At 42.8% G+C, this 14,473-nt stretch overlaps 1 protein-coding gene across 13 annotated transcripts in view; it reads right to left on the bottom strand.

Annotated features, from left to right (window-relative positions):
- Window positions 1-14,473, bottom strand: part of CELF2 (CUGBP Elav-like family member 2) — a gene marked incomplete at both ends in the record, with an annotated part of 370,914 nt that overhangs the window by 231,359 nt on the left and 125,082 nt on the right. For 4 of the 13 annotated variants that reach the window (XM_080352314.1, XM_080352311.1, XM_080352321.1 and 1 more), the window contains one exon: window positions 10,853-10,926. The exons of the other annotated variants lie outside the window; for them this stretch is intronic. In XM_080352314.1, coding sequence (XP_080208440.1) covers window positions 10,853-10,926 — 74 coding nt within the window. Of the gene's footprint in view, window positions 1-10,852; window positions 10,927-14,473 lie in introns of those variants that run through there. 13 annotated transcript variants of the gene reach the window in all.

Raw genomic sequence — 14,473 nt, 5'->3', positions numbered from 1 at the left:
TTTAAATGGTTATTTTCTCTGCTAAGTAATCCTGATTTTGCATCTTTTATGAAAGTCTGCCTAAATACATACCTTTCTCCTCCTGTTTTCTTCTGCATATCTCCCTGCCACAATATTCATCTTACCCAGGGGTCTGGCATCTCTTAACTCCAAATTCATTCCATATCTGTGGCTTCAAACCAAACAGAAAAATCAGATCTGACTGGCTCAAGTCAGCAGCAGTCGTGTCCTTTTCCTTTCCCACTTGAGTAGGAATAGAGAGCCTAGGGAAGCTCAGAGACCTTCAAATCCTCTACAGGCCAGTGAAGTAAAGTCTAAGTGTCCCCTGATGTGGAGGTGAGGACAGAGAGAGCAAAGAGCCACAGAAACAGTCAAAACCTCTCTAGCTCCTGCAGAGCATCCAGGTAGCAATATGGATATCTTAGCAAGCTGAAAATTGTTCCTTTCTGAATCCTGGTGTGTATCTCCTGCTACGAATATCCTGCTGTTCCTTGACAAGGACACACAGGCAACAATGTGGGACCTTTTCCCAAATCCGATAAACTGTACACATGAGGGGAAGAAGAAATGACCTAAAGGAGCCTGGAATAATACTTTAAAAACACATGGATCAGGCAGTGCTGATGAAGACTGCTTGGGCTAAACTAAGCCTGGTGAACAATATTGATGGCTGGAAAATAGATCTCACTCCTCTATGAATTACTGCATGTTTGTTCCAAAGTAGACTTTGCATAGGACATTGAAGAGCTGCTTCTGTCTTACTTTACAATGACAGCTAGGAACCCTACATCAACATTAACAGGGCCATGTTGTAATGGCTGTAGCAGGAAAAAAGCTCAAAAATACACAATCTGCCCCTAAGTCATTATGCACTACAACATATAATAAAGCATGCAAAGCTCCATTCCAGTGAAATACCCCAGGAACAACACAGATACTGAGCATGGTAAGAAGAAGATAGGAAAACTCTGAGGTTCTCTTCATTGTACAGAATCTTGAAGATAAATAAATGTGGTCTAGCACATGAGGTACAAGGTTACACTTAAAGGATAATGAAATCAGGCAAACACAACTGTTTTAAAAATCTGTAAGATACTGCTGGACTTTGACTATATCTGAGCTCTGTTATGAAGCTGCTGCATTTACTCTTTTCTCCACAGCCAGCAAACTGACTTAAAAGGAAAAGTCATACTCTGTCTTCTGCAGCCAAATGATAAAGATATATGTTGGTGAAAGCTGAGAGCCCTCAGGCGTTAACATGAAGCCTCCTCTCTACGAAAGGGGAAAAGGTTCCTCTAGAACAAAAGAAACCCCCTGCCCCAACCTGAGGTGAGTGAACGTCCCTCAAAAGAACACGTGGCAGAGGAAAATCAACTTATCTTCCACTCCATCATCAAACTAGCAACTCACTCTGCTAGGACGTAGAATAGTATCTGAAAGGTTAGTTGCCTTGTGTTTCCATGTTGAAGCTCACTCTGAAGAGAGCAACCAAAAAAAGACTGCAAAAAACATTTATACAATTGCAATTCATGGATCAGAGTTGGACAGCCTTGAATGGGACACAAAACCCAGCATTATGCATTCCTCATTCAAGCCAAGCTCCTGTAAGCCCATTGGAAGTTTGGCTTGAACATGAACTGCAGGCTATAGTTGATAAAAAAATATCAGATAATCGTGCTTTACGTGTCCAGAGACGTTCTCTTTTTCTACGAATTGCCTCACTTGTTTTTCCACAACCTGCAGAATTAAATGCTCATTTTATTTGTTCCTCTTCTCCTCCCTCCGGCAACTCTGAACCTGTCAGAGAAAGCCAGTGCTCACTTTGCAATCCTAAAATTTCAGTCCTTCAAGAAACAAGTTGCATTACATGGGTCACATTAGGACAAGGGGAACGATGTTTGCAATTTTTTCCTTGGAGAGATCATCTCAACTTGTGGCTACCCCTTAATGAGGCATTTATATTTTTAACAGTAAAATGTCTGAAGCAGCTCCCAATCAGGATATTTTCAAGAATCAGTTTTAAAGACTAAACAATCCGAAAGAACTAGGAGTTTACAGAAGAGAATTCATACTTGAAGTAACAGTCTGAACTTAAAAAAAAAATGAATGTTTATTTACTGACTAATGAAATGATGAAGTTTTCTGTATGCTTATACTGAAACATTGTAAATAAAATGATAGATTATTTTTTCCCTTTGTCCTGGTTTTGTTAAAAAACAAGTTTCTCTTTTAGTGAATTTGCCTGTCAGCTAAAGCTTCATATTAGCTGCATATTCCTGGAGAACCCCATACATGCTTTGGCAAACATAGCAATGGAATGTGAAGTTATTGATAAGGACAGACTGACATCTGGCAAGAGGGGCAACGAGAAACAGGTGACCAAGAAACTGACCAACTGTGTATAACATTCCATTCACGTGAATACTTCATATAAAAGTGGGAGATCACGAGGATCTCGTCCCTTTTTTCCCTTCTTTTCATCCCTTCTGCTTATGGCCGACATTAGGAGAGGACCTTGCTAGTCGTCCCTGCAAACTGAGGCCTAGTGAGAGACTGAATCCAGCTCCGGTTGGCTGCAGAGTCCAGTCCAGGACTTCGGGTGCCGGCTCTGCAGTTGCTGAGACTTTCAAGATCATTTTTGTATATTTTGTATTATTTTCTCTATTCTTATCAGTAGCATTAGTAAAACATCTTTAATTTTTCCAACTCTCTTCTCTCTGTCCTTCTTTCCCTCCCAATCACCTGTCCTGAGTGGGAAGCGGGGAAGAAGGGAAAAGGGGGAAGTGGGGGGGTAGAGGAGGTTAACAATACATCTGCCAGGGTTTTATTGTCACCCCACAATCTAAACCCTTTACACCCTTCAACGATGTGACACGGGGATGAAGTTTACTAAAATGCATGGCAAAAATCAAGCAAAACTGCAGCCATCTATCTTGCGATTTCTACAGTGTTTTGTATGAAAAGCAGGTACAAAATAGGATTTTCTTTAAGAGATAGCCACTGGGCATGGAGTGTGCTTGACAACATTTCAGACTCTTAATGCTTGTTCTATGATCCATCTGTGGTAAAATATTAACAAAAAATAAAAGCGTTTATTGATAAAGGGCATAGCCAGATGTCTCTCTCAACAGCAATGAATTGCAGGCGAAGGCTGACAGATCTCAGCAATTGAGTGAGCCAGGATAAAAAAAAAAATAAAGACAGGAAAGGAATAGATGGCTTGATTTTGTAGATTTTCAAATACAATTATCACAGAATGTCAGGGATTGGAAGGGACCTCGAAAGCTCATCCGGTCCAATCCCCCTGCCGGAGCAGGAACACCCAGATGAGGTTACACAGGAAGGTGTCCAGGTGGGTTTGAATGTCTGCAGAGAAGGAGACTCCACAACCCCCCTGGGCAGCCTGTTCCAGGCTCTGTCACCCTCACTGAGAAGAAGTTTCTTCTCAATTTTAAATGGAACCTTTTGTGTTCCAGTTTGAACCCATTACCCCTTGTTCTGTCATTGGTTGTCACTGAGAAGAGCCTGGCTCCATCCTCCTGATACTCACCCTTTAGATATCTGTAAACATTAATGAGGTCACCCCTCAGTCTCCTCTTCTCCAAGCTAAAGAGCCCCAACTCCCTCAACCTTTCCTCAGAGGGGAGATGCTCCACTCCCTTAATCATCTTATCCTCTGCCAGAAGTTAATAACTTTCAATTACTTGGGCCTGTTTCAGGCACATCAGGCCAGGCACCGTCAGGACCACTGGACCAAGTGCCAGCAAGGTCTGGAGTCAACGACACAACAAGTGGTGGGTCAAGCAAGTCGTGGATTTCTTTTTGTTTTTCATCTCTGAGCAAGTTAGTGATGTGAAGCCATCAAGAACCAAAAAGAGGGAGGAGTGCGTGTGTATCAAATGAAAACATGGCGTCCTGCCTTTGAATTAAGAGGATGAAGGATCTTCATTATTTTCCAGGGTTATGAAACAAAAGATAGCTCTTGTCAGCTGTGACTTGCAATCAGACTGGAACTGTTTCAAAGGATATAGGATGCAGAGTTCAAGAAAAAGCGTAATATAGTCTGAGACAGAAAGGGTCATAGTTGGTTCCACAGGAACTGCCTGTCCTCCTATCCAGGAGATACCCACCTACAGGAGGGGGGGTGTAGCTGGACATCTCCTGTCTCTTACCCACACGTCAGCTCCACTGGTGTCTAAGGGTCAGCACATTTGAACGACAAGGAACTGAAAAAGTTGTAAATCAGCATTGCAATGAATTTCCACCACTGCTGGGAGACAGTCAGTGTTAAGCCTTTCTGTCAGGGCTATATTTGCTTTATGATGCTAACCTGCACAGAAAAAGGAAAATAATAATAATAAATCAGTAGATCACTAATGCCATTTTAATGGAAGATCAATGGCTGCATCTCTCAAATTACCATGGTTGTAAACTTTAAGACCCCAGAGTAAGATCCACAGAACGACCTAAGAAATCAAGAGTGATGTGAAAAATCATAAAACAAAATACTCAGGTTGCTGTTGTTGTTTTCCTGGCAAACCCGAAGCGGCTCAACTCGCAGAGGCTGACGGGGAAAGGACAGAGATTAATTCCCTGCAAATTCCTTCAGAGAGGATGAGTGCATCCCTGGTGGCAGTGAGGAGTGGGGTGAACTGGGCACAGTTGGACACAACTGCCCCCTTCCAGAGTAACCTGGGCACAGCTGGACACATTTATCTTCTTCCAGACTAACTTGGGCAGAGCTGGACATGATCACATCCCTTCCAGACTAATCGAAGGCAGCAGGGCTGGCGCATTTACAGGCAGGGTGTAAGTTGCACCTCGGTCCTAAGCCACAACTCCTTCCTTCAGGTGTGAGAATTTCCTCCTCCTGATAGTAAGCAATAGGTAAATTCAAAAATAACACTCAGGTGGCTGACACGGAGTCTTTCCTGCTGCTCTTGTGCCAATGTTTCTTTTGTGGCATTGCTTTTGAACATGGCTTCAAGCATTGCCACTGTTTGATGGACAAGGGAGAGGCTGTCCCAAGGCAGAGACCAGACTCAGTTCAGCTCTAAAAGGTCAGAGAACATAGCTGTCCTCTTCAATATAAACTGCTTTATACTTGTGTAAACCCACAGGAAATAAAAAAAAGAGCCAAAAAAGCACCAAACAGGCATCATTGGTACAGTAGGCAACTCCTTTGTGAATTGGCTCATTTAGGCATTCATTTAAATACAGTAATTAAGATTTAGCACAAAACAGAGCTGCTTTCAGATGTCATTTTGAAGGCCAGATGATCTCCTCTTTATTAATATTATAATTTTAAACTATTGTCAGCTGATTTTTCAAGGATCAAGCTGTGAGTGAAGAGAATACACTGCTGAAGTGTGTCCTATTTATGTAACACAGTCAATGAAAATGAGAGATTGATTATAAATCTGTGATACAGAGGATGGATAAACTGCACAACTAAATCTCAAGGTGCTTTACCTGGACGATAGGAGAGAATTTATAGTTTCAGCATCTGCCATTCACCTTTTCTTTTTAACACCATATGGAAGAACACAATAGTGTTTAATATAACATATTTCTGAAAACCTTTATGAGAAAGTCAGCAGCTTAGAGCAAATGAAAAATGAAATCCTGGAGGGAACACAAGTGCTTCTCTTCCTTTCCATAGGCAGGCGGAACGCAGGAATGCGGGGGAAAGCAATTAAAGTATGATGATTCTAAAGGGGAATAATTATTTTACAATTACTTGAGAACATTACATTTATTGCTCTAATTAGTTTTTATTTTCCAAATAGGCATTCTTGTTTCTGCATTTTTCTTGCACCTATGAAGGTTTGTTTCCTGTTTTCCCACTTCTTTGGCAAGGGAAGCTCAGCCTCGCTCTCTCTGTGTATTCTCTGTTTTGTGACTTTAGCTTCTGGTTAACCTTGCCCTGTCACCAGCTTGTATTAATCAAAGGAAACCATGTCAGGAGATGCAATATACTTGGGCAATTATATGAACACACAAGAAATAATCTGCTATAGAAACACAGTCTGTAGAAATGAAGAGAAAAAAAATCATCTCACTGCTTTCAAAGGAAAGAGGTTTTTATGTGCTTAACTACAAAACAATTATTTTTCTCTAGAGGGTTGTCTTGTCAAAGTGTATTATCTTCATTCCAGGAGCTTTTAAAAACTAAAAGATTTTGTACACCGTTACCCCATATCGGTTGGGTCAAATATTTTTATATTAATCTATGAATTACTTATGAAATGTGACTAGTCCAAATGCTCATAAGATATCAAACACCCTAAAATGCCAATGAAATATTTAGAGTTGTCAAAGTTTTTTAAAGCGATCATAACTGATGATTAATTTGGATGATGAATACATGTGGAGGAGGCTTCAAAACTTGTAAGATCATATCACAGGAAGTGGAGAATATATTTAAATATTGTAGGTTAATACTGAATGGAGTTCTAGGCAGCCACTAGAAAAGATAATGGGGAGAAGGACATCATGAAATAATAATTACTGAATTGATATAAAAAAGATTTATTTTCCTTTCTGAAGCTCTTGTCAACAATCAAGAATTTTCTTCTTCTTTTGCTTCACTTTCCCTCAGTAGTGGCCCAAGGAATCTGTCATGCAAGTAACTCAAGTAAAATGTCATGACACTTAAAATGTACCTATTACTAAATAAAAGTCAGAATAAAATGCCAGTATAAGGGTGAGGCTATGGACTTAAACAGCCGATACCCAGCTATCCATTTTCAGTTAGCAATTCATGGTTTGATATTCTACATATAAAAACACCCAAATAGTTGAAAAAAATTTTAACAGTACGTTGAATTCTCCCTGTGGTGAAGTTTGGTTTTGTTTTAATTATTATCTCTAGCTTATGATGGAAAAAGTCCTATTTTGCAAGTGTAGTGCAGAAAGGGAAGGTTTGTTTTTCCAAAGTATTAGCACGGCCTGTTAATGATAACATCCCTTATTTATTAAACAATAAATACAAACAAACAAAAAGCATTGGAAATTGATCTCCACTGCCTTTCTAATTAGTATATTGCACATATACCTGATTTTGATTCATCTTGGATTACAAGAGGCAGGAATTCAAAGGCTAAATGCTTTTACACATAAGTGCCATAGAACCCATGCAGTTGCATGTGGACTGCTTTAAGCATCATATATTTTATTGGCATTGTACTGAGCTATCAAAAATTAAAGGCAAATTTGAGTTTGTCTTGGTAGCAACAAACACTATGACTCATTTACATTAAAGGTCATCCCAGGCAGCGGAATGTGTATCGTGGAACAGAAAATCTTTGGTGGCATTGCAGAAATCAACGTGGGGGGTTACTATGATGAGTATTTAATCCTCGAAGCAACAACTTTACAACTATCCAGTTGGTGCGTACATGTAAGCCAGTGAAATTACTAAGCAAATTACATTGAACTCACATTTTATAACCGCACTTAGTAACCATTAACCCTCTCCTACCCTGCCTAAATATACACACGCTATTTCCACCTACATCTTATCTTCAAAATTGCTTCTTCCACACACTTAACACACACAGGCCACACGTAACATCAGTCAAACAATCTCTGATCCTTTAAGTAGAGCACTAACCAAGCAGTCTCTTTGCAAGCATTTACAATGACTAGAGCATCCAGCTTGCCATCTGCCCTCAAGAACAAAAGCTCATGCATCTTTACGCTTCATATCCCGGAGTATCTATTTTCCGAAGCCATTTCATTAATTAATTCTTGTTAATAAAATTGCCGTTCAGTTACTAACCAGGTACACTGATGCCATGCATACAATTTAATTATACTAAATAATCATACTCAAAGTATCTGATGTTCTATTTAACTTAATAGCAGTAAAAATTGGGAGGAAGCAACATTTAAGAGCAATTAACAGTCTCACAGAGGTAAGAGCATTTTAAGTTTGATAATTATCAAACTGGCAGTTAACCTTCACAATAGGTATGCGCTGAAAGTTATTCCTTGAAAATTCTCCATCGCTGTTGCTTGTTGAAAGAATGGATGATTCTGAAAAGAATTCCCTTTAGAAAGACTTTTTAAATGTGTAAAGAATGGGAAGTGTAAGTGACACAGTATGGTTTTCCTAAAACATCTGATACGCCACCGGCATAAAAAAGAAGAAAAAAAAATCATCCAGTTCTGCATATTTTCACTGTGAAAGAGAAGAGTTTTACATATATCTTGCTAATTGCCTCGCTCTAAAATAGGAAATTCCTTTCTGCCAAAGCCTGAACTAAGCGATACTCAATGGCTAGACCAGATGGCGAGGTTAGAAGTTTTGTGCAGCATCATAACTCGGAGCACGCTCTGCGACGCCCCGTGCCACCCCCTGAACGCTGCCGGCCTCTCGCTGCACGGCTGGGGTGAGCCAGCTCAAGGGTGAGGGGCATACGTGCCCATGACCCCTTACGCGTAATGAAACTGCATTCTCGTCAGCACTGATTAGTCCAGAGAGCTGGGGACTTGCAAATAAATGTATGTTACTACTTGGCTAGAAGAAGGAAATAAGGATGTTTTCAACAGTGAAAGGCAGGGTAGCAAAGCTTCCACAGACAGCATTTACTTTCAAGATTTTTTTTTAATTATTATTATTTTTAAGACTAGGAGCTCCTTCAGTAAATAGCAATTTAGCCTTGATATTAATTTGTATGCACGATACATGATCCCTTGAAATCCTACTTCTTCACAATTAACTTAGAGCAGCAGCAAAGCAAAGCTCGTTTAACACAAGGAAGCACATCACCACACGACCGCTGATGATGCAGGAGGTAAACTTCTTTCTTCAAGAGATTAGGAAGTCCCCCCCAATACGAGGAACCAGCACCAAATCCTACCAGGATGTGTGTATTTGACAATTCCATTATTAAACTTCTGTATTTTGAGATCCACTTAGAAGCTGACATATCTCTAAAGTAATTTTTGTTTCTTTGGACACACATTATGACCTGCGTCTGATGAACATTGACTGTGTTTCAAGCTGTGTTAAAATACATTATGGATGCCTCCCAAAGAAGAAGAGTATAAAGATAGCAATGCAGAAGGAAGAGTTTGACATGGAACTCTCCCCTCAAGGGGTAAGTTGGAGATAAAGTTATATAAGCCTAAGTGACAACAAGGCATCATCAGCCACAGTTAATAGTGCCTTTGAGCTTGGAGATGTTTGGTAACAGCATCTTTTCTGACTGCCTGGAAGGACAGCAGGTAAAAAGTCTAATCAAAGCTGAGATGATAAAAACAAGGGAAAGCTTGGCTGTGGCAAGTCCCCACAGAGGAAGCGATACAAATGTTCAGCTGTGACTTTATATCCTAATAGTAAAATTTATGCAATTTATGTAAAAGGGGAGAAATACAGCACCTTTTCCACAACTGACGGGTGCCAATGAAAACAGGGATCTCACAATGGGAAAACAAAACACAGCAGAGAACTTGTTTGAATTTAAGATCACGGAACTGAGATAACGTGCAGCATTTACGCAAACACTGTGCTGTCCTTCAAGGACTGTAAAAATACTATAAGTCATCCACACCAAGCAGGTTCTCCCCCTGCCTCTTTCCCCCCTCCCACACACTTGTTAAATCTCAGCTGCCCGAACAGCTGGCCAGTACTGAATATCTCCATGCAGAACACTGCTGGTGCAAGGGAAAGCACTTCAACTTAGGAGAAAGTTTGCTTGCCAGTAAAGAAGGTAATAAAAGTCTGAATAGTCTTAGATGGGGGCACAGTATGCAACCTGATTTGTGCAAATCACAGGTGACAGTCTCTGCTGCACACACGGGTTTATTTACACTTGTAACTTAAGTGCTGCCTCAACCGGAATAGCTCCAGTACAGAGTCAATGCCAAAGCCTCTCGCTTCATTCTAATGTAACTCAAATCACATTTGTCATCCTGATGAAAGAAGAAAAAGCAACAAAATAAAAGACATTTTGGATACTGTAAAAATGCAGTACAGTCCTCAGCTTTCGTATATTTCAGCAAGTGGCTATTTCCTCGCTTCTAGCTTTTATTTTTTTCATATAACGCTTAGGTTACCTGAAAATCCCTGTCAGTTGGCAATGCCCAAGAGGATGATAATAGAAACTTTCAGATTGAGATTAATGGAGCAGAGTTGGGCTAGGGGAATACTTCTCTTCCTGAAATTCCGGCATTCAGCACCTTCCGATAAACCTCATCCCCAGTTCAACTGCGTGTAAAACAACCATCCTCACCCTAATTAACACTCTCCATACCAGGAAGCTGTCGAGAACAGGTTTAAAAGAAAAAAAAAAAGGAGAAAAATCCTTGCTTTCTGCCTGGTGTTATTCTCAGTGGATGCCCAGGATTTCATTCGAATTGACAAACTGAGGAAGCTGCTTCAAGTGGATTTTCATCCTGCTGGGGAAGGGCAGAGTAGCACGGGTGGGTCCGGGCTGGGCGCAGGGGACAAGTGGCTGTGCAGGAATTCCCGCTGGGCACGGAGGGGAGCGCACGCGGTTCTGCGCGATCGCTGCGCGTTTCTCCACGTTGCATCAGCAGCGGATAAACACCCCCCCTCCCCAACCCTCACCCGGCCGCTCCTCGCCCGCCTTTACCGACCTGCCGGAATACTAAACACCCAGCTGCCGCCCTTTCGGGAGAGGCGGGGGACACAACACGGAGACCACCAAGTGACTTGAGAAAGGGGTGGGAAAATGAAAGGGGAGGGAAGACCCCCCCTTCTCCTCCCGCGGAGGGGCGGAGGGTGCGGGAGGGGACCCGGCCAAAGCCCCGCGCCCGGCGGCGGGGGGGTACCCGGTGTGGGGGGTTGGGGGTACCCGGCGGCAACCCCGCCACCACTTACATTCTATCAGAGACCAGCAAGCGGCCGTCGACCATCATCTCCGGAAGGAAATCCAGCTTGAACGAAGAAGTCATGCTGGGCTCCGGGGGCGCCGCGGCGGTCTGGAGGGAGGATGCGGCGGGGCTCGGCGGATCCCACAACTGCGCCGGGCGGCGGAGAGGCAGGCACAGGTGCGGAGGCCTCCCCGCGGCAGCCGCCAGCCCCGGCAGTTGTCACATTTCTCTCCCCCTCTTTGGTTTTTTCCGCCAATCCCCTCCGAAATCGACTGCTGAGGCAACTGTCGGTGGAGCGCCAGGTGCTGAGCGGGGAGGCGGAGCCATCTCCCCGCTGCGGCTCCCCGTTAACCCCTGAGCCCCCGGCGGGGCCCGCCGCCCCGGGGAGAGGCCTAGAATAGGCACCGGGGATGGGGGACACGCCGCCCGGGGCTCCCCGCGGTGGAGGGGTCGGGTCGCCGCTTCCCCCGCGGGCAGCGCCCGGCCAAAGTTTGCGGGCGGCGGGGTGGGAGGGAGGGAAGAGCCGCCCCAGCCCCAGCGCCCGCCCGGCTGCCTCAGCAGCGCTCCCCGCTGCCCCACGGTCGGGTTTCGGGGGGTGCACCCACGGCGTTATCAAGGGGGGAGCTTCGCCCCCGTGGAGTGAGCAGCCGGGCACCCCCTGCTTCAATTTCTACCAGCACACGCGAGCGGTTTGCACAGACTCAGTTCTTCCCAGTATGCTATGAAGGCACAGTGGCCACTGCCAAACTGGGAGCACTGGGGACATTTAGGCAGAGTGCTCAGTCCATGCTCTCTCTACTCGAAATCCTGCCATTCAGACCTTAGCACCCATGAAACGCTCCAAGTGGTGTTACTGGCTCGCAAGAGGCTAAGTAGCAACTCTGTCTTCACTGATCAAAAATAGGGATTTAAATAAGTAACGATGGCAAATCCTTCCTCATGGCTGTAACCTGCCAAAAGCCCATTCCCAACCCCGCTGCACTCGGAGTTGGCCACAGCCAGCACACAGAAGCGACACCACCAAGACTCACACAAAATTCCACACATACAAATAGCTGGAGCCACCCCCCCCACGCTACCGCCCCCTGAAAATCTGTATAAATTTTCCTTTGCATCTCCAAAGCCTACTTGCTTCAATACAAAGCAGCTCCAGGCAAAAGAATATTAACATATTTACGAAGATTACTGGATGATCTGAGCAGTCTAGACAGACAAAATGTTTCTCTGCATTGCGTGTGCTTCTCCTTCTGAATCTCTCCCCAGGTTTTATGATTTCATTTGTTCTACATAATCAATGCTTGAACAAAGTAACAAATGCGAATTAAAAACTACTACACTTAAAGTTTTTGAAGAGTATTATAACATAAAATGAAGTTGACCAATAAATAAATATGCCATCAATCAAGCCAAGTGTTATTTAAATTTTGACCAATATTGATTTGACACTAAAAATACAGATGAGGCAAATTTTCAGAGTCTGGTTTATTGCACTAAGAGACTTTTCCATTTAAAACAGTTAAAAGGAAGAAAAAACCCTCAGGCTGCTGATTTTTTTGCCTACTTTGCAAGACTAAAGAAAGAAGAAGTTCACTTGGCCCTCAGCTTAATCCTTGCAGGACAGCTGCAATCCTGAACAGATATCTATAGCGTTATTAATCTGCTCAGTTCTATATGTCCACATACTGTCCTCATCACCATGGCACCTAAACATCTATGTAGACATGCACAAAGCAAAGCTGTGGCTTTTTACTCAATTAATAGCAGTTCCTCTACGTCACCCATCCATTGCTTTGTAGGACTATACAGCAGATAACAAATAAGTACCCAAGTCGAAATAAAAGGAGAAACCAGCCCAACTTTCTCTGGCTGGATGCAGCCACCTGAGTTTTGATCTGAGGCCTCCATGGTGGTTAATCCAGCCCAGAGCAGAGATGGATTAACTTTCGATTTCAAAATCTTGCCACTGTAGAAGAGGCAGGTTTTAGCTCAGGAGAAATACAGGCAGCTCAGTGAGGATGAAGATACTCTTTTAAGTAAGAAGTCTCCACCCTAATTTCACCCTGTCCAGCTGGATCTGTACCTCTTCTTCATCTTTTTTTTTGGAAGTCTAAGGGACTTCAGTCTCACTTAAGGACCACAGTCCCATTGCTGCTGACTGAAAAGTAAATCCACGCCTTGCACAGGATGCAAAGGGGGCGAGAAGGAGAGAGTCACAAATAATTTTGCTTAAAATCTGCATATGGCATAGTGAGATCTTTATAAATTTGTCCCATTTCACAAGGTGTAAGTGCTTAAAAATGCTTCATTAAAACGTATGTTCTTTTGAAATATTTATTTTTCCTTTTAATTACATGTGAATTAGCTGGAAGAAGCTGTAGGGAAGCCCTCTTACTGACTTAAGCCTTCTCAGCAGTTTGTTAAATTCTAGCCTCAAATCCCTTGAGGGAATAGTGGATTCAAAGCAGCTTTTAATCATACTATAAGGAGGGTGAAGTAGTATGTAAGTAGGTCATAGAGAAAGCATTACAAGTGCATAGGTTATTGCTTTATTTAACAACTACAGTGTAACACACTTTTCAAAGCACATTTGCTTTTGCCATTTAAAAGTTAGAGGCAGGAACAGCGACAAATGCAAAAAGAAACCCTCTCTATAAAAGATACCGAGATATGATTCAAGGAGAGCTTATAAGGAGAAACTGCATTTGAATAATTAGTTTCTCAAACATAAATTACGTAGCGTCTATGTATGAATTAACTCTTGAATACAGAGGGTAAGTGGTAAAAAAAGAACATCTCACACTGTTACAGGCTCAGCTGTTATTCGTAACATTAATGCCAGTTTCTAGACCTGCACGTGTGCGCTAAATAGTGACTTTTATTAAAAATGCAGGAAAAATGGAAGATTTGGTCTTTTACTATGGTACAGAGGCAAATGGGGAAAGGGAATGGCAAATGAAGCTGCATTAATTTTCAAAGCATAAATCAGACAATAGATGCAAACACTGGCTTAGAGGAGCTGCATTATTGCTGTGCTATCGCTGCCCGCCGATATTAAGCTTTTTCAGCTGGTGGAGCATATGGCAGTTTTGAGGAAGGAACCTGGAATTTGGAATCAGCAATTCTCAGGCTTTAATCCTATTCCAGCTACAAATGTTGCCTCCTATCCATCCTCCCCTCGTTTCAGAGGCCCAGACCCTGCTTGCCCCCGCAGTTGCATCATTTACTCTTTGTGCCTTGGTTTCTCCATATGTTAAAGCATTGCAGGTGAAACAATTCCACCTCACGTTTGCAGACTAGTCACAGTTCAAGCGGCTTTTCAAACACAGAGCTATATGCAATTTCTCCAAACAACTCAACCTTTGAAAACCGAACACCTCTTCAGAGGAAAGGAAGAAAAATAGCCCAAAAAGTTCAGCTGGAGTAAGCCAGGGGTTGAGTGGTGGGTTGGTGTTGAATGTATGATGTCACTCTAACATCACTACTGGTGGTTTTCATTCGGTGAGTGACAAAGAGAGCGGACAGCCCCTTCCCTCCCAGATCCTATAGCCAAATGGCACATCATGTCCCCTCTCCAGACCCCTCCTCACCCTTTCCTTAATTGCAAGTCTTTTAATCAACTTGCCTCCAC

The sequence above is a fragment of the Nesoenas mayeri genome (assembly GCF_963082525.1).
Source record: "Nesoenas mayeri genome assembly, chromosome: 1".
Lineage (NCBI taxonomy): Eukaryota > Metazoa > Chordata > Aves > Columbiformes > Columbidae > Nesoenas > Nesoenas mayeri.
Note: the sequence above shows the minus strand (reverse complement) of the source record. Positions and strands in the feature narration are given on the sequence as shown.